Genomic DNA, 19,412 nt, shown 5'->3' with positions numbered 1-19,412 from the left:
ACACTGTTGCTGTCTTCAGACACACCAGAAGAGGGCATCAAATCCCATTACAGATGGTTGTGAGCCACCATGTGGTTGCTGGGATTTGAACTCAGGACCTCTGGAAGAGCAGTCAGTGCACTTAACTGCTAAGCCATCTCTCCAGCCCAGCATTCTTTAAAATTGCCTGAACTGGGGATTTGAGGTTATGAAAGGTTTTGTTAATTTGTGAAAGACTAATTTCATTTTTCTTTTAAAAATTTATAATTGCAACTTTTCTGAGATTAGAGTAAAAATTTAAAGTGCTTCAGTATTATAACAAAAAAGCATAGGAGAAAGAAAGGAAAAAGACAAAACCCCAAAACTCAAAATGGAATAACACATATTTAAATACTTTTTAAATTAGAGTTAGAAGTATATTTCTTTTAATCATCTATTTGAGATATTTTATTTCATTTCCTATCCAACCCCACTTCAGTCTAAATCTAGTGAAGAGTCCGGAGATTCGCAGCAGTCAAGCCAGCCTTCCCAGCAGCCTTCAGTGCAGTCAGCCATTCCCCAGACTCAGCTAATGCTGGCCGGGGGACAGATAACTGGGGTAAGTTTTCCTGGAGAATATTGTAATGAGCTTACTGTGTCTATATGGCCACTGGTTGCATCTCATTAAAACTGTTGGCTGCAGCCGGCACAGGCATGCACTGCTGTACTTAAGAAACTTCTGGATGTGGAATGTCCTCTGAAGAGGAGTTACTTTGGTCACTCTTTACAAGATGCCTTTTTGTCACAGCTGCATACATTCAAAATAAAGTAACTTTTAACCCACATTAAAAATAGTGTTGCTTCATTGTGCCAGGCAGTTGTTAATCATAACCATGGTAAAATTAGAGTTGTTATGGCTGGACAATTAAAGAGTACGTTAATAAAGATAAAGTGACTTTGTATTATCCTAAAATAAACTGGGGTCTCATATCCCGTCTGTGTAATTACTAATTACTCAAGGACTAGTTACTTTATCTCCCTATACTTCAGTTTTCCTTCCTCTAAGTATTACTACTGCTCTGAAGTACCATTGTGATTTATGTAAAGCTCTTAGAACAGCGCTTGGCATGTAGCTTAGTGAGTGGTAGTTACTTGTAACAAATTGTCTGCTGTGACTGTTAAGCGTTTACGTGTTTAGCGATTTCTGTTCTAAGCTACTATTTGGGATGATTTTTCAGTGTTGAAAGCGTATATGTTCTCTTTCATGAGGAGAAAGAAATTGAGGGGAATGTAATGAGTAAGCTCCTTAACCATGTCAGGGGAATGATAAGAAACTAAACAATTCATATTACATCAACCTTCAGAACTTTTTATAATTAATTCCACCTAGTGTGACTGCACATTTATTTGCACTACTCCATCACTAGATATTATTAATAAATGTACTTATTTAAAAATACAAATATACATACATGTATTTTGAAGAGTATTGAATTTTTGCATGGTTGTGCTCTGGCTCGTGTGTTTCTAATGAAATTGATGTTTAAATTAGACCCTGTTGGTTTAGAAGGCAGGCTGTGCTGCTCAATGGTTTTTCGTGGGATTAGATATAATATGATCCTTTCCTGTTTGATCAGAACACGTCCCCAAAAGAAAGGCCCAGCACATTTTCTACTTTGATGTAAGCATATTTGAAATGATGTGCTATGGACATTTAAGTCTATTCTAAATGCACTTCTTGCTTTATTGTTAGAGTTTGTGTTTTGGTGACTAGTGTCCAAGATAGTAATAGGCACTTGGAACTCCAGGTTCTTGTGCTTTGAAGACTATTAAATTTGGGCGTTTAGATTCATTTGCATTTAAGAGGGTGGCTCTTACCACCTGTTTTTTAGAGGTAATAAGTTGGGAAGAAAATGTAAACTTGCAAACTGATGCTTTTCAAAGGCAGAAGATTGGGTGAGGGAAGGTCCTGGAGGAAGATTTGTAAAGGAAACAAGTGTGGCTCATGTTTTTTAGTCACATCTTAAGACATCATGGAAATGGTGAGATACGGTGGAGAGGCTCACAATCAAGACCAGCTGGGCCTTATCAGTTCTCTTGCCGCCCCTAGCCAGCACCCTTCTGCTTCTCGTTCATCTGACTAATCACTTGCTATTGGGTCTTTGCATATCCTGTCAGCAGCCATCCTTTGTTTTCTTGTGCACAGGTTTTAATTTTCTTGCCTAAATGATTGTTCAAGTCTGAAGTGATGCTGTGGTAGAACAAGTAGTTTGTTCATTGGTGGACAGTTTAGTTGCATACCAGCCACGCAGTAGTAAGGACCTAGTACCACTTGAGTTACCTATTTGAGAACATTCAGTCTCTTCCTTATTTGTTCTTCCTCTAGCTCACACTGACACCAGCCCAGCAACAGCTTTTACTACAGCAGGCCCAGGCCCAGGCCCAGCTCCTGGCTGCTGCAGTGCAGCAACACTCCGCCAGCCAACAGCACAGTGCTGCTGGGGCCACCATCTCAGCCTCCGCTGCCACACCCATGACGCAGATCCCCCTGTCTCAGCCCATACAGATTGCACAGGTGAGGGAGGCGCAAGGTCACAAGGTCAGCAAACAACTAATAAAATGGGAAATTTTACTGCATACTGTTACTGGTTGCTTTATGGGTCTTTAAACACCCAAGGAACTCTGATTCAAGGAGACATTGTTCCTTCTTTCCTGTTCGCTTATTTGAGTTGATATTATAAATATATAGCTGAGTATTTGAATAACTGAATGTTCATATTAAATGAAATTCTTGAGTAAGAAGCTGGCATATTTCTGAGGCAAGGGATTACAGTATTTATCTTAATTAGCTAATTATAGCAGGCAAGAATTCTTTCACGCTCTCTACAGTTAAGTGTTGCCCCTTGTGGAAAAGATAGCAAGTCATCTTTCTGCCGTGGAGTGACTAGGACCATGGAGAACTGCATTAAAATATTACAGGGTTGGGGTTGGGGATTTGGCTCAGTGGTAGAGTGTTTGCCTAGCAAGCGCAAGACCCTGGGTTCGGTCCCCAGCTCCAAAAAAAAACTGAACAGTTCTCTTATATTCCCAGAGGAGGTGGGAAGTGCTTAAGTTGTAACAAGAGTTTGACTAGATACTTAAAATAGAATCAGACTGATTCTATTACTTTGTGGCCATCTGTATCAAGATAGTGTTTTGATTTGGCCCATTTTCTTCATCAAATAAATTGATTAGTCAGTGCCTAAACTCTGAGGCCTTATCTGAGATTAATATAGATAAGATCATTTATATGAAGGCCCTGAAAATCTAAAATACTAGAGCCAATATAAAGCCATATTGTTTTGTTATATTTGACTTTTATGTGAATTTTTTAAATAACTTAACATTGATTTCTAAATTGAATTTGATAAGCTGGTGTCAAATTTCAGGAATTAAATCTTAATTTATTGATGGAAATTTGGGTACCACTCAATTTTTACTTTAGAAAAAAATGGGTCAAATATACAAAACCCTCTTTCTCACTTAATTTTTAATGTCCATTTAGTCTCTGTTTAGATCAGAGCTAAAGGAACAGAACTTAAAGAATGAATGAATATTAATTTATTAGCATTTATTAGAGTAGCTTACAAGCTATGGTCCAGCTACTCCAGTGATAGCTGTCTCTCAGTTAATGCAGCTAGATATCTTAGCTGATTTATTCTATCTTGGACTCTTTAAAGAAGTAGTTTCTTTTACCAGTAGAGGAATGCCTCAGCAACAGGATAGATGACTATGACAAGACGAAGAGAGAGCACAGAGACAAGAAGCAAAAGGGCCTTTTTGGGGGGGGGTGTCTTTTATGCGGGCCACCACCAGAAGGGAGAGCCCAGATTTAGCATGGGTCTTCCTGCCTCAAAGGAGCCAGTCCAGATCGCTCAGGGGCAGGCACATTACCATCAGGGGTAGCAGGTGGAAGTAGAGGATTGACTTTAGAGTTGTCTTCTGATTTCCACATGTATGTGTGGCTTAAATAAACCTTATCACACACCAATAACAAACTAAATTTTTGAATCGAAAATCCCTCTTAGAACATTTATTCTGTATTTATTTATTCTGAAATAATTTTAAGTAACTACTGAAAATTGGGCTTAACATAATCATGATGTTATATATATACATATATATATATACACACATACATATATATATCATAATCTCAAAAATAAAACTTCTTGCAGAGGCCCTAATGTTTTTCAGTTTTGTTTTTGATGTTCGCTTGTTTGTGTGTGCGAGTCAGAGCAGTTCTCAGGAGTCGGTTCTCCCCTCCCACCATGGCTGTAAGGTCAGACTCAGACCCTCGGTCTGTCACAGCAAGTGCTGCTACTTACTGAGCCGTCTCTGGCCTGAGGATCTCTCACACTGACATAGTCTTGGAAGGCACACTGTTGGGACATGAAAAACAGCTAAGTGTTGTCTCATTGTTGTTTAATATGACATAGGTCATTACCTAGGAACCTTACGACTAATCCAACTTTTCACTTCAGGGTCTCTCTCTAATCTGTGTTTGCTTCTGAGCTTTTAGGATCTTCAACAATTGCAACAGCTTCAGCAGCAAAATCTCAACTTGCAACAGTTCGTGTTGGTGCACCCAACCACCAACTTGCAACCAGCACAGTTTATCATCTCTCAGACCCCCCAGGGCCAGCAGGGTAAGCCTCCCTAACTCCTCAGTGGTGCCACAGAGCTGTGTGCACTTTAACAGTATCCGTTTAATCTATGCTTTTACTCAGTGTGGTTTCAAACTACCAGTATTCATGAGAACTATAGCAGTGCCTTAAATCAGGAAATGGCTTACATAGACTAAGAAGAGTCCTGAAAGATCAGTAAAGGCTAGCTTACCGAAGGAAATTTTCAGGACTTCAGCCTGAAATCATGCAACCTCATCATTCCCAAGGCTCACCTCAGTTTATTTGCAAGTCACTGGATAAATGAGAAAGGTTGTTTTCTGAATCCCTTCCTAAAGTTTTAGTTAGGTCTTTGTGGAACTGCATTTGAATGTCTAATATCTTCCAAAGTTTTCTGTAGGATATTCAAAAACAAAAAAGTAAAGTAGAAACATGACATTAGCCATTTGTATTAAGAAAGCTTATTTACACTGAAACTCGGGGAGGTTAGGATAGTCAAGAATGGATTTAGTAATACTCATAACAGAGTTTTGCTTTCCTTTATTTTTTTTTCAAAGCCTAAGGATATTATTGTCTTTTACTTTTTTTTTAATAGTTGAGCCTTTATAAGACAGTTACAAGAAATGGCTATTCTAATTTTTTTGTGTATGTTTGTATATTCTTCATTTCTTCCTTTCCAGCCTTTTGCAGGATTGGGAAAATAGCACAGAATGGAAAAGAATATTGGTTGGCTTAGAACCTGTAATCCTAGCCAAGCCACCCAAGTTTTCTGAGTTTCACATCTCCTCTTTACCCTTGCATAAGCATGCAGACCCAGTGTCAGCTCCTTAGCACCAGTAGGTAGGCACCCCGGCCTGGAAGGACTCCAGAAGCTCTGTAGGAGAAGCGAGCTGGACAGCTAATCTAGCCACACTGGGGCTAGCTTTGATTTCAAGTCAGAGGCTCTGCTTCCGTATATAAGGTGGAAAGAGATTGAAGAGACTCTGACCTAAAATTCTGGTCTCTGAAAACATGTACATGCCTACCCATGTACACGTGCATACAACATCACATGCACATACACACACCGAAAAAAAAAAAAGGTAACCCAGAACCTGTTTGTACCACAGCTACTGAGCTGTAATCTTAGTAACCTAGGACCCATATTTCATCTAATAAGATTAACCAGCAATATGAAGGATCAGAGCCCTGAAAAGACTTTGTTTCCAGTAGAGTCACTGTGGTTAATCTCCACTGTGAGATTAGCCTCCACTTGGGCAAGCACTTCTGCTTTTTTTTGAGGGAGGAAATGCTGTTAACCTAAGATATTGAAAGTATTGTAGTTTGTAATATTACAACATTGCTGTGATTATAGAACTATTTAAGAAATATATTCTCCAAGAATTGATTATTCTTGGGAAAATTCTTACCGGTATATTCTGAATCATGTTTCATAGGAACTTGTATTTTGCCTTTTCTTGGTTCTCATGGACGTTCTAGGCTTCTCCTCACCCTTTCAACTGGCCTTAATGGCAGAGAGGGAGAGGTAGGGTGACCTAAAGTTTGAACTTGTTCATAGACTATGCTACTATGAACAAAATTAATCATTCAATGTTATAATTTCTGATTAAATATGTGTTTAATATTTTGTTACCAGAGAAACAAAAATGAAAACTTTCCCCCTAAACTTTAAAGAAATACTCAATGTTTAATATGTCTGCACTTTTACTTTCTTCTGTTGTTTTTTTTTTTTTTTATAATAGTCAGGATTTTTTTATTCTTTTCTAAACAGTTTTAGTAAATTAATTCTTAATTGCTGGCATAAAGTATATTTTTTTCACTAGCCAATATTTTATGTTCAAACCCATAAAATCTATAATTATACTTAATTTGCTCAGAACTTTGTTGAATATTTGCCAAGTATCTTGATATTACTCTGATTATTGGAGTTTATTATTTTCAGCAGGATGAAATCCCCTGCTTTTATTAGAACTCTAGCAGCAGTAGTAGTCATAAATAAGGGACTGGGATAACAACTTACCCAAGGAAGAGGGAGATTGGACTGGCCTGGCAAAAGTTTAACTTGAGGAGGCTAGGGCGTGTGGTCTGGGAAAGCCTGCCTTCCGAGTGGCCTTGACTGGGGACTGACTAGTGAGGTGGAGGCCGGTGACCGGGAGTAGAGTTGGGTTATTGGCCTGGTAGGCAATGGAGAGTACAGAGAATGTGAGAGGAGGATGAGCCTGCCCTAAACTAAAAACGGGCAGGCAGTGTAGCTAGAGATCTCTGAAAGAACAAAAGTTGTAAGAAATGAGGGTAGGAGCGCACAGTTGGAGAGGCGGCTTCTTGCCATTAAGCATGGAGCCCTGCATTTGGGTCTGTATAGCTCATGTACATAAACCGTGTACGGAGCTGCGTGTGCTGACTCCACCTGTACTTCCCACAGCAGACTATTTGGCTATTCTAGCCTGTAGGAGCTTGGGGTTCAGCTGAGAGATCCTTCTTCAGTAATAAGAAAGACCGTGCACACATGCTTTTGAGGAAGAACAAGAACAAGCTATACAGGAAGGACCAGAGAGCCTAGGACTAAACACTGTTCTGTTTAAATTGTAATGAAAGACCACTGAAGTATCTGTTTGGTTTGGTTTGGTTTGGTTTGGTTTGGTTTGGTTTGGTTTGGTTTGGTTTGGTTTGGTTTGGTTTGATTCGGTGACAATGTCTGATTATAGTGCACAAGTGAATTTTAAACTTCTACCTCAGCTTCCCATATGCTGAGACTGCAAGTGTATACCACCAACCCTGGCTCATTTTTATTAAATATCAAAGATGTCACCTTAACTACTTTATAAGCATGAACTTTGGAGAGGTTAGAGACTTGGCTCAGTAGTTAACAGCACAGCTACTCTTTACAGAGGAACCAGGCTCAACTTGCAGCACTCACATGGCAGCTATAACTCCAGTCCCAGGGAAGCCAAAGCTTTCATCTGCACATATAGTTTTACCATATTTGCTTTAAATACAAACAAAAGGAAGGGTTATTGTTATATTTAGGATCTACATTGTCAAATAAACACCTATGTTAATTTCTTAAATTTATCCAGTGTTTACTTACAAACAAATGACAAAATCTGACAGGTTTAATTTTTTTATTAATGTTTTATGTATTCCAGTGTTTACTGTATTCAAGTTTAGTGGGTAAGAAAATCAGAAAGATAAGCTAGGCCCGTCTCTTGTTTCCATCTCTACTCCTATCTTGTCACAAGTTCATATGCAGTGTTTCAACAACATGATTATATTTTAAACTAAGTACGTAAATTAAGTTCTTCAGTGCAAATACATTCTGGGTTGCCCCTGTATTTATAGCATTGCAAAAAAAACCCCAAACTAGACAACAACAAAACCCTATAGAATTCAGTAATCAACTGAGTCCATAATACAAATGCTTCCAGAGGCTCACGACAGAGCAGTCTCACTATGTTGTCCAGCCTGGCTTCTAACTTTGGGGCTTGAGTAGCCCTCACGCCTCAGCCTTCAGAGTAGCTAGGACTGTGTGCATATATCTTTACTTCCATTTTACTTACCAAGAACTTTTACACTATTCTTGGCCAGTGCGGATAGTTGCTTTTACATTTCAACTTTTTCAGTGAAGAGTCGTGTCCTAAGAACTTGAAAATATCATCTCCCTCTCAGAGGATTGCCTGCTTCTGTCAGAAACAGATTCTCTTGTTCCAAGGTTCATTAAAGCAGCAGTTCTCAATCTGTGGGTCGTTGCCCCTCTAGGGATCAAACCATCCTTTCCAAGGTTCACACATCAGAAATCCTGCATATCAGATATTTACATTATGACTCATAACAGAAGCAAAATTATAATTATGAGGTAGCAACAAAATAAATTTATGGTTGGGGTCACAGCACGGGAAGGTTGAGAAGCACTGTCTTAGAGAACTTTAATGAATTCTGGGTTAAGAAGTTGAATTCATCTTTAAATTTCCAGATGCTTTCATTTAAAGTAGTTCCTCTCCTTAGGAAATAGAGCCTTTCAGAGAGCGTATGCAGATCATACTAAAGACATAAGAGCTTTGACTTAATGTTCTGGATTCTCAGGCCATGTTGTACTTAACACAATTAACAATACTGAATTTTAGGGTAAGAAACTAGACATTCTGAAGACAAACAAAACTACTAGGAAATTAGCTGGAAACTTAATTTATATTCTTTTTTAACCCCCTGAAATGTTTGATTTTCACAGGTCTCCTGCAAGCGCAAAATCTTTTAACGCAACTACCTCAGCAAAGCCAAGCCAACCTCCTACAGCCACAGCCAAGCATCACCCTCACGTCCCAGGTCAGTTTTCTTACTTTCTTGTTTTACTAATTTAAAATTAAAACAAAAATACCCCCAGCAATAACAAATTTCAGTGTTCAGAAACCAACCAAAAACTCTGTGTTGGGCTTATTATCTTGATAACACAGTATTACCAAATTGATGGAAACTGAATTTTTTCATGATTTTTTTTTAAGTTCATAAAAAATAGCCATGTTAGTACATGGGGATGAGATAAAGCTGTCTGATGCTGCTAGACAGGAACACTGAGATGGAAGTCCTAGGGAACCAGTTAAAACCTGTCTTCCATCCTTTGGCTTGCTAAAACAGTGCAGGAGCTGGATTTCTGTGTTATCTCAATACTTATATGTGGTTGTGTCATTTCCTTTAGAAGACATACCAGTCTAAACCATGCAGAAAGCATAGTTCTTGGGCATCTGGAATTTTAAACTGCATATTTGTGTTCTTATCTAGTGATAATTGTGACTATGAGCATCAGTTTGCCGCTCTGGTTTTCAGTCTGGTCACCCTTACTGGCTGACCTTGAATCCTCCCTTGCTTCGACTCTTTCTAAATAAAAGTTGGGGGGCTGGGGATTTAGCTCAGTGGTAGAGCGCTTGCCTAGGAAGAGCAAGGCCCTGAGTTCGGTCCCCAGCTCCAAAAAAAAGAACCAAAAAAAAAAAAAAAGTTGGGGATGGAGAAATGAATTGCTTAGTGGGTCTTGCCAAGCAAACAACGGGACCAGAATTCCCATCCTGAGAACCTGTTCAAATGCATGCTGGGTAGACGTGGCAGCTCATCTGTAGGTTTAATTAGGGGTCTCCTAAGCAAGCTGGCTGTTGACCCATCTAGCCTATTGGTAAGCTCTGGGAAGAGAGTGACCAAGGAAGGTAGACTCCCTACATCAACCTCTGCCTTCTTCATGCACATGTACATAAGTGTGTATGTAGACACAATCATGAAAAGAAAATGTAGGAATTAAAACTTAATATATTACCACATTTCAGAGGCTGAAAAGACAGAAGCTCTATTTTGATTGACAGCTTTAGTAACTAGTTACTTGCTCTTTGACACTGAGCCCTCCTTCTAGTCACCTAAACATCAAAAAAAAAAAAAAAAATGCATATGCCATTGGGTAAGACAGGAATTTCTTAAACAGGACACAAGGAGCCTTAACTGTCAAAGAAACAATGAATTTCAGGAAAATTAAAGGCTTGTCTTAAGAAAATAGGAAGAAAAACCACAGTTAAGGAGAAAACAGTCTTTTTTAGAAAATGCTAAATGATTTTTGTTTTAAGATTTCTTTTTAATTGATGTGAGGGAAGGGAATATTTGTGTAGGTACTCTGGGAAGCCAGAACGTATTGAATCCTTAAGAACTGGAGTCACAGGCTGTGGGGAGCTGCTGGGAGCTGAATTCCAGTCCTGCCAAGAGCAGTGTACACTCAGTCACTGAGCCATCGCTCCAGCCCATGGTAAAAGAGTTTTAACTCAAGTAAAGAGCACATCCAGCTCAACAGTAAGACCCCAGACGTAAGCCAGCGAGAGGCAGGGAAGATCTGCCAGTACCCAGTAAGCAAAGGCAAACGTGCTCACACAGTTGGTTATGAGCAGTGTCAGTGTGCATGCATGAGAGTGGGTATTAGGAAGGGTTTGAGACAAGGGTTGAGAGCATAAAGCAACTAGAATTCTCAGAGATTACTAGAGTTCTCATAGATGACTAGAGTTCTCAGAGATTACTAGAGTTCTCATAGATGACTAGAGTTCTCAGAGATTACTAGAGTTCTCATAGATTACTAGAGTTCTCATAGATTACTAGTAGTTCTGCAAAAAGGTACTAACACTTTGTAAATTAGTTTGACACTCACTTAGAAATTAAATATAACTGCACCATATAACTCGGTAGTTTTGCTCTTTAAAAGGAAAGCACAAAGATCAACAAATGCTTATAATAGATTAATAATTACCCCCAAACTATCAGATAGTAAGTTACATAAACTTCTGTCTAGCCATGTGACAGACTTATTCCACAGTAAGAAGAAGTGTACTTCTATGAGTTTCAAAAGCCTTACACTCAGTGACAGATGCTGGGCTTAAAAGATTGAGTATTGAATTATTTCAGTTTACATAACATTCCAGAAAGGACAGAACTATCGGCATAGACAACCTGTTAGTACTTGATGGGAAGTAAGGAATGAGGATGAGGATAATGATGACAACAGCATGGGGGGGTGGGGGGGTAGCAAAAGGTTCAGAAGAAATTTAGGGAAGATTAGTAAAGATAGTCTATATCTTGTGTTAGTTACACAATTGTATACATTTGCAAAAGCATCAAACTATACTGCAGTTTTAAATGTAAGTTTTTTATATGCTAAATGCAAAATAAATAACTAAAATTGGTGTTTTGACTTATATCCCAGAGGCCTCTTTCTGGCCTACGTGCTATGCACATGTAGCAGACTTCATCCTGACTCCTGCTCATTAAATGCTATACCACCGTCCTACATCTGTCCCAGCTCGGCCAGGTATTTTAGAGTAATAGAGCTGCAGTCTAAAGGTGCCCAACCTATTTTTAGTCCATTATTATTTGACCAAGAGTCTACCTGATGCTGAAGATGAAGTAACAGGTTGATAGTTGAAACTGACCTCCATGTCTCAGCCGTGGTCACTGTGGTAAGTATTCAGCAGCACAGGACTCTAATGTAGTTGACACCCTGTGTAGCCTCCAAAAACTGAGGTTGAAATTGCTCAGTGTCAGGACGCCATCGAGACGTGTTTTATCGTCTCTATTGAAGCAGGATGGCAGAGGAATTTGCCCCACTTATTATGTCACGCCTATTCTGTGGTTTTCTGGGTCAGTTAGATCCCTTGGTGTGAGCCTTATTAATGAGATCAAGGTCAGTTAATATAAGGTATATCTAAATTACAAGAAGAAAATCCTGGTTCATAATCTGTGACCCGGACTGCTGTTCATAGAAGGGTTCAACTGAGGAATGAGGATGAACACCCAGAAGGCCCTGTGAGTGCTTGTGAGTACTACAGTGTAGCCTGGTGTTGGAATAATAAGAAAATTTAGTATTCTCTTTCAAAGAAAGGAAACTGGAGAGTTGGCTTCTTGCTGCCTCGTAAAGGACCTGGGTTTGTTTTCTAATATAATTTGTCTCTAACTCTGGTTCCAGGAGACCCAGTACCCTTTTCTGGACTCTGCTGGCACTGCACACACATGGTGCACAGATACGCCTTTTATGGGCATACATGAACTAAAACTTTAAACAAGAAAGGAGAGTCCTGGGCTCAGTCTTCACATAAGGAATAGAATGGTGTGGTATCTAAAAAAAGTTTCAAAATGAACTTTAAATAGATTTAAATTTAAAATGTAGATAATAAGGAATCATATTATCAGGAAGAACTTTTCTCTTTTTACCAGAAGGGATTTCATCACTAAAAAATAACTAAGATATTCTTTCTCAAAGATATAATAGAAATGAGAGGAAATTTCTTAAAAATTATAGTTTAAAGTTTATACATACTGAAAAATGTTTAAAAACTGGGTGAAAGAATTATTTATACGATATGATAAGAAAATAGTCTATATACCATGATATTTGGAGAAATGGCCTAAAGATAAGGATGAGAATAAAGATTAATGTATAGTCATGATCTGAATCTGATACAAGGAAATACAGGCAGTAAGTGACACATGGGAAGGCTCGTGCTCTGAGTAATGCAGAAGTATTACGTCAGCTTGATGCACCATTTACTCCCTGGTGAGCCAAGTCTTCTCAGGAGCTGTGCCTCATACAGTAGTGTCTGTCAGACACATAGCGTGATTTATCAATGCTAGAAAAAGACTTTGTGAATTTATCTTAAAGAACTTTTTGCTGTTGTTGGTGGTACCTGCTTACTCTTAAGTAGTATGAAAGTTAAGGCAGTGGGATTACACACTGAATGAAAAGCTGATCTGGGCTACAGAGTAAGAACTTCTCTTTTAAGAAAAGGGCAATAGGGGCTGGGGATTTAGCTCAGTGGTAGAGCGCTTACCTAGGAAGGGCAAGGCCCTGGGTTCGGTCCCCAGCTCCGAAAAAAAGAACCAAAAAAAAAGAAAGAAAGAAAAGGGCAATGGAGGGAGTAGGGAAAGGGTATTTCTTTGTCTTGGTTTTCTTGAGACAGTTTTCTTTTAAATGCATTTATTTATCATACAGTGAATTTTTATTATACTCTTCATCCTCCTCCCAAACCCCTTCCCCAAATCCTGTTCTCAAACACAGCCAACTTGTCATCTCTCCCACCTAGCCTCATGCCCTTTTCCTCCCTTTTTTTTTTTTTTTAAATATTAAAAATCTCATGGAGCCCAACTTGTATTGGCTGATCCAGGGGACCTGCCCTGGAATGTGGCCAGCATACCAGGTGTCACCTCACTGAAGAAAGCTGATTTTCCCTTTCCTGGCATCAAATGCCTGTAACTCCTCAGCTAGGGCTGGGACCTTATGCCCACCTTCTCTCCTCCTGCTAGAGTTTTGTCTGGTTTGAGTTCATGTGAGTCTGTTTTCTTAAGATACCAGCATGTTACAATTATAAACTAAAGTGTCTGCTTTCCTGTTCTTTCTTCAACAGCCTACCACCCCAACTCGCACAATAGCAGCAACCCCAATTCAGACACTTCCACAGAGCCAGACAACACCAAAGCGAATTGATACTCCCAGCTTGGAGGAGCCCAGTGACCTTGAGGAGCTTGAGCAATTTGCCAAGACTTTTAAACAAAGACGAATCAAACTTGGATTCACTCAGGTAGGATGAAGTCACCTGTCCTGGTTCACTGTCTGTTGCTTTGATAAAACACTGACCAAAAGCAACTTGTGAAGAAAACGGCTTTATTCAGCTCACAGGTTCTAGCCTGTTGGTGAGGGAGTCAGAGAAGGAACTTGGCGGAAGGCACTGAAGTATGGAAGAATTCTGCTTTCTGGCATGTTCTAATATTGTTAACAGCAGTTAAAAAATACTCTATAGATATACCCACAGGTCATTCTCAATGGTAACAACTCAATTAAGATTCTCTCTTTCTATGCCTGTCAACAAGTTTAGCAGTCACAGTGCTCTCTTACATACCCTTTCTTGGCTAGCTATGGATACTTTGTAAGAAACAGAAAGTTTCTCGGTCATATTGTCTTTAGTTTTAGCTATAGTCGATTTTCTTATAGTCATTTAGCACTTAGAATTTTGAAATATTGTGTGTTCAGTTATATTATGCTCATACATTTACTCTTGACATAATATTAGGTTAAAAACTTCCAAACAGTGTCACAAAACAGGCCTCTGAAAGTATATTAGTAAGACATGTGTTTTAGTAGGTGGTGTTGGTCATGTGATGGATCTAAGTGTTCGCCGTTAAAGAACCTGTGGTGGTAGAGCTGACTGCTGCAGATGTAAAGTGGAGAAAATGCAGATTCCAGAGTCTGTCAAAGACTTACGTAATGCTAGTTTGAAGGAAAGTGTGTTCCCCTCCTTTCTCTCAACCTACTGAGATTAGTCAAGTAAGAATTTATTAAAGATTTCTTAAATAAATTAATCAAAATCAAAAATCTTTTAATGTCAGCTACCAGAGGACTTGAAAAATGAAATGAGTGTGCTTAGTGGTTTAAGCAAGCATTTGGGTACGCAACATGTTTTTTTCTAAGCTCTGGCTCTGGCTATACTCCCTGATTAGCCTGTCAAAAATAATGCTTTGAAAGCAGGAAAGGAATTAACTTATATTTATGTAAAATGGCAAAAAGATCATTAGCTGAAAGAGAAAAAAACTAAAGTATGGATTGAGTTGTGTATTTATAGAATCAGGGGAGAAAAACCTGATGTTTTCTTTCTAGAAAAGCACTCCCGCTTTGTAGATCAAAGTCAAAGCCACATCACTGTCTGCTGCGTTCTAGATGTCATTAGGGACTTAGATTTCTTTTTTTTTTTTCCCCCGGAGCTGAGGACCGAACTCAGGGCCTTGCACTTGCTAGGCAAGCGCTCTGCCACTGAGCTAAATCCCCACCCCTTAGATTTCTTTTATTCCTTATATTTGAGGATTTATTTTTTGTTCAAAGAAACTCCATACTAGGAATTTATGATAGATACAATTGTGGATGAATTGCAGTTACATTTCTGAGAAGTTTCAGATATAAAGAAACAAGCCTGATAATCTGAGCTTGATCCTCCAGAACTTACATGGTACATCCACACACAGATGCATCTACATATGCACAAGCCAACACATACATGCAAAATAAATTAATGTAAAAATTTTAATTACAGTCCAGAAATATTTTAGTAATTTTGAAACATTTAAATAATTGTTTTAAACATAAAAATAGAGATAAACTAGATTGATAGAGGTAAGTTAATAGATTAAAGAGAAAGTTTAGTTAGCACATTTAACAGTGCTAGGCTTTGGCTATTACCACATTACGCTTTGGAGTTCTCTGTAAATGGCTGCATAAATGCTAAGTCAAAGGTGTTAGGCTTTTTTTTTTTTGTTGTTGTTGTTCTTTTTTTCGGAGCTGGGGACCGAACCCAGGGCCTTGCGCTTCCTAGGTAAGCGCTCTACCACTGAGCTAAATCCCCAGCCCCGGTGTTAGGCTTTTCAAAGTCTACCTTTTAACCAAACATTGGTTCCCTTTCCCTTTCTTTGGCATTTGATCCAAAATATTACCAGTGTGGGTAATCACTTCTACTCACCCCCCTCTTCCTCCTCTCCTCCCTTTTTCTCCTCTCCCCACTTCTCACCTCCCCTCTTCCCACCTCCCTCACACACATCACACCTATATGCCAGCATCTCATTCTGTTTTATGATTTATTCTGTTTTGTTCTTGGCATGTTCTTTAAATGGCCAAATGGATCTGGAATGGTTTGTAAATCTTGCCTATATGGATCAGAGTACTTACGACTGGTACAGGATGGGAAAAGATCAGAGTACTTAATACTCTACGGGATGGGAAAATGGGCTATCAACCTTTGTTTTTAATTTATATACCTTATTATAGTTATTCAACAGTAACTGTGTATTCAGTTTATTCATGTTTGTACACATGCACAGTCAAAGTATTCAAGTTACTTCTTGAGATAAATTACTATTCTTTGATTAAATGCATTTTAAAATGTTTTAAACACTTATTTTTTTAATTATGTGTTTATTTTTTATAAGCAATAGATAAGTAGTGGATGCCATTACATTTTAGAAAGCATATCAAAATATATAACATTTTTCATATGCAAGTACATATATTATTTCCAGGGCCAATCTTTGCTCCTTCATTCCTTTTGTTTATTTTAGAAAGGTCAAAAGAATATAATATAGTTTATATTATGTATATTGAGACCAACTGTTTGAAACTGCTGACTTATGTGAAAAACACAGGAGTTATAAGAGTACTAAACCAAGATGTACCAAGTTAATGAAAACTAGCAGATTAAGTGAGAGACCTGGCATAGTTACTTTTCAGTTGCTCTGAAGGGACACCATAACTAAGGCAAATTACAGAAAAAAAAAAGTTTGTTGGGTCTTGCAGTTTCACAGGATGAGTCCATGTTAGAATTTTACTGCTGTGAAGAGACCATGACCAAGGCAACTCTTGTAAAGGCAACCATTTAACTGGGGTTGGCTTAAAGTGTCAGGTTCAGTCCATTAGCATCATGGTGAGAACCATGGCAGCATGCAGGCAGACATCTATATCTTGATCCAAATCTACATCTTGATCCAAAGGCAGCCACTAGAGGGTCTATGTCTTTCTACACTGGGTGGAACTTGAGCATTGGACCTCAAAGCCCACCCCCAGAGTAACAAACTTCATCCAACAAAGACTAAGCCACTTCTCATGGACTAAGCATATTCAAACCACCACAACCGTCATGGTAGAGAGCATGGTGGCAGGCAGGCAGGCATGCTGCTGAGGCAGTGGCTGAGAGGTCACATCTTGAGACAACAACTGCGAGAGAGAGACCTAACAGGGCCTTTAAAACCGCAGAGTGCACCCTACTGGCACACCTCCTCCATCAAAGCTAGACCTCCTAATACTTCTCCAAAGCACCACAACTAAATATTCAAATACATGAACCTGTGGGAACCATTCTCATTCAAACCCCCACATTCCACTCCCTGGCCCCATAGGCTTGTAGCCATAGCATAATGCAAAATACATTTGGTCTAACTTCAAAAGTCCCCATACTCTTTCCATCTCAAGTTGTTCCAAAGTCTCTTTTGAGACCCAAGGCAACCTCTTAATTGTAACTACCTCTAATACCAAAAAACAAATTACATTCTTCCGATATACAATGGCACAAAATATATGTTAGCATTCCAAAAGAGAAGAATAGGACATGGGGAGGAGCTGAAAGATCAAACCCAACAGGGTGGTCTTGTAGCTCTAATGTTGAAAGGGCTGTTTTAATGTGAAATGGCTCTCCACGTCTTCCCACTCCTTCTCTCCCTCTTACACTGGTTCTACTCCCAGCTTCAGCTCTCCTTGGCAGATATCCCAGGGCTCTGACATTTCCAATATTTTGGAGTCTCCAATGTATTCCAGATGTCACTCTCACAGCTTCAAACACAGTGGTCTCAAAGGCCTCCGTGCGGGAACTCCCCTGTCACATGCCTGTCCTCAATGATTTTGTTTTTGTTTTGTTTTAATTTACTTCAGAAGAAGATTCCAGAACCCTTTTTCCCTGCATAATTTTTTGACTCTAAAGCAAAAGCCACATGGCCAATACTACCAAGTTCTTCTGCCTGCTTGAGCTTGAACCAACCGTTCCTTAAATACATGTGCATAAGCTTTGATTTGGTGTCACTCTTTAGCAGCAGTGATTCCTTAGACTTTTTATTTTTCTTCACAAGTAGCAGATTAGCTGGGTGGGTCTCATTGGAGTCACTCTCCCTCACTCCATTTTTCCTTATCTATTTCATCACAAACCTTGGCTCCAGCATTAAATTTCCCAGTGATCTTTGTCTCCGAAAACTACGTTTTTTATTTTTTTCTGCCTTGATACTTCCTGTTCATTGTAGACCTGTATGAAAATGATCACTAATAACCATGTGAACAAGTAAATATTAGGCTGTCTTGAAATCATCTCTGCCTATGAAATTTCTTCAACTTAAAGCCAGGCAGATTGTTAGAATAAGGCCAAAAAAGCAGTCATATTATTTGCCAAAATATCACAAGAATCATCTCAGGCCCAGTTGTTAATATTTTTCCCATGTTGTTCTCACCACTCTTGTCTTTCAAGCTCCTTTACAGCATTCAGCCCCTTCCTTAGTTCACAGTCCCAGTGTCTTCCTATGACACTAAATACCAGCATTTGCCAGGCCTAGCACAGAAGTAGCCCACTTCCTGGTACCAACTTCTTTATTATGTACTTTTCTGTTTCTGTGAAGAGACCATGACTGAATTTTATTGGAGTGTACAGTTTCAGAGTATTAGTCCATTACTGTCATGGTGGGGAACATGTCAGCAGACAGGCATGGTGGTGGACTAGTAGCTAAGAGCTCACATTCTGAGACATAACCATGAAGCAGAGAGAATTAGCTGGGAACAACATGGTCACTTGTGAAATTTTTTTAATGAATTATGCAATTCCAATGTCAGAAAATGTTTATTGCCATTTAATGTTATATATCCCCCCCCCCAAAAAAAGTTTCACTTGGCTCCAGATTTCTAGAATCTAAACAAATAAAATGACAAAGACATGAATATATGTGGTTGCAAAGCCTGAGTTGAGTCCCTGATATGTAGGAGGCAGTGTGTGAAGATTCAGTCGTTGAGTAGAGTAGCAGTGGTAAAAATATAAAGGTGAAGGTTAATGCACTACCCACGGCTTTAGTACATGTGTATAAAACACAATAATCCACTTCGTCCTCACTACAGAGATCATTCATTTACTTTTCTGCAACTTCAGTGTAAGTGAGTGGCAACTAATGAGAAGCAGAGTAGCTACATCTCTTGGGGTTTACTATTTAGAATATTTCCTTTTATTTTGTAGTTCCACATTTGTTTTATCTTAAACTTCTTAGTGAGAGTTGTTCGTAGTTGGCATCTTGACACATGCTTAGAATCTCAACACTTGAGAAGCCAGGGGTTCATAGTTCAAGACCAGACACAACTACATAACAAATTTGAGACCATTCTGGACTACATGGCACCCTCTATTCAACTAGTAATCACCATAATAATAAGTTAAAATGCGCAAAACCGTGCTTATACATACTTTTAAATACATCCTTTCCTTGACTCCACATATAGTAAACAATGTAATCTCAAAAAGATGGACCTGTGGGATTAAAATACTCAGATAATCCTGACTCAGTATTGTGTCCCTAAAGCAGGGCAGAGTAGGCACAAACTTATAAGAGTGCTGGCACTTGAGAAATAGGGACAGGAAGATCACAAATTCAAAGCCAGTCTGGGCTACATAGTGAGTCCTAGTCTCAACAGATTGGAGCTGGAAAAATGACTCAATAGTTAAG

The 19,412-nt window shown here is 39.0% G+C and overlaps 1 protein-coding gene across 13 annotated transcripts in view; it reads left to right on the top strand.

Moving 5' to 3' along the window:
* Pou2f1 (POU class 2 homeobox 1) overlaps window positions 1-19,412 on the top strand; it is a 142,678-nt gene that overhangs the window by 90,556 nt on the left and 32,710 nt on the right. For all 13 annotated transcript variants that reach the window (XR_005492198.2, XR_005492197.2, XR_595497.4 and 10 more), the window contains 5 exon segments: window positions 458-577; window positions 2,345-2,533; window positions 4,520-4,646; window positions 8,848-8,942; window positions 13,535-13,708. Coding sequence is in view for 9 of the 13 variants with exons in the window: in XM_008769599.4 (XP_008767821.1) it covers window positions 458-577; window positions 2,345-2,533; window positions 4,520-4,646; window positions 8,848-8,942; window positions 13,535-13,708 (705 nt within the window). In the remaining 4 variants the exon portion in view is untranslated.

Source organism: Rattus norvegicus, chromosome 13, assembly GCF_036323735.1.
Source record: "Rattus norvegicus strain BN/NHsdMcwi chromosome 13, GRCr8, whole genome shotgun sequence".
NCBI classification, from domain to species: Eukaryota; Metazoa; Chordata; class Mammalia; order Rodentia; family Muridae; genus Rattus; species Rattus norvegicus.
The sequence above is the reverse complement of the archived record's forward strand: the minus strand, read 5'-3'. Positions and strand labels throughout refer to the sequence as shown.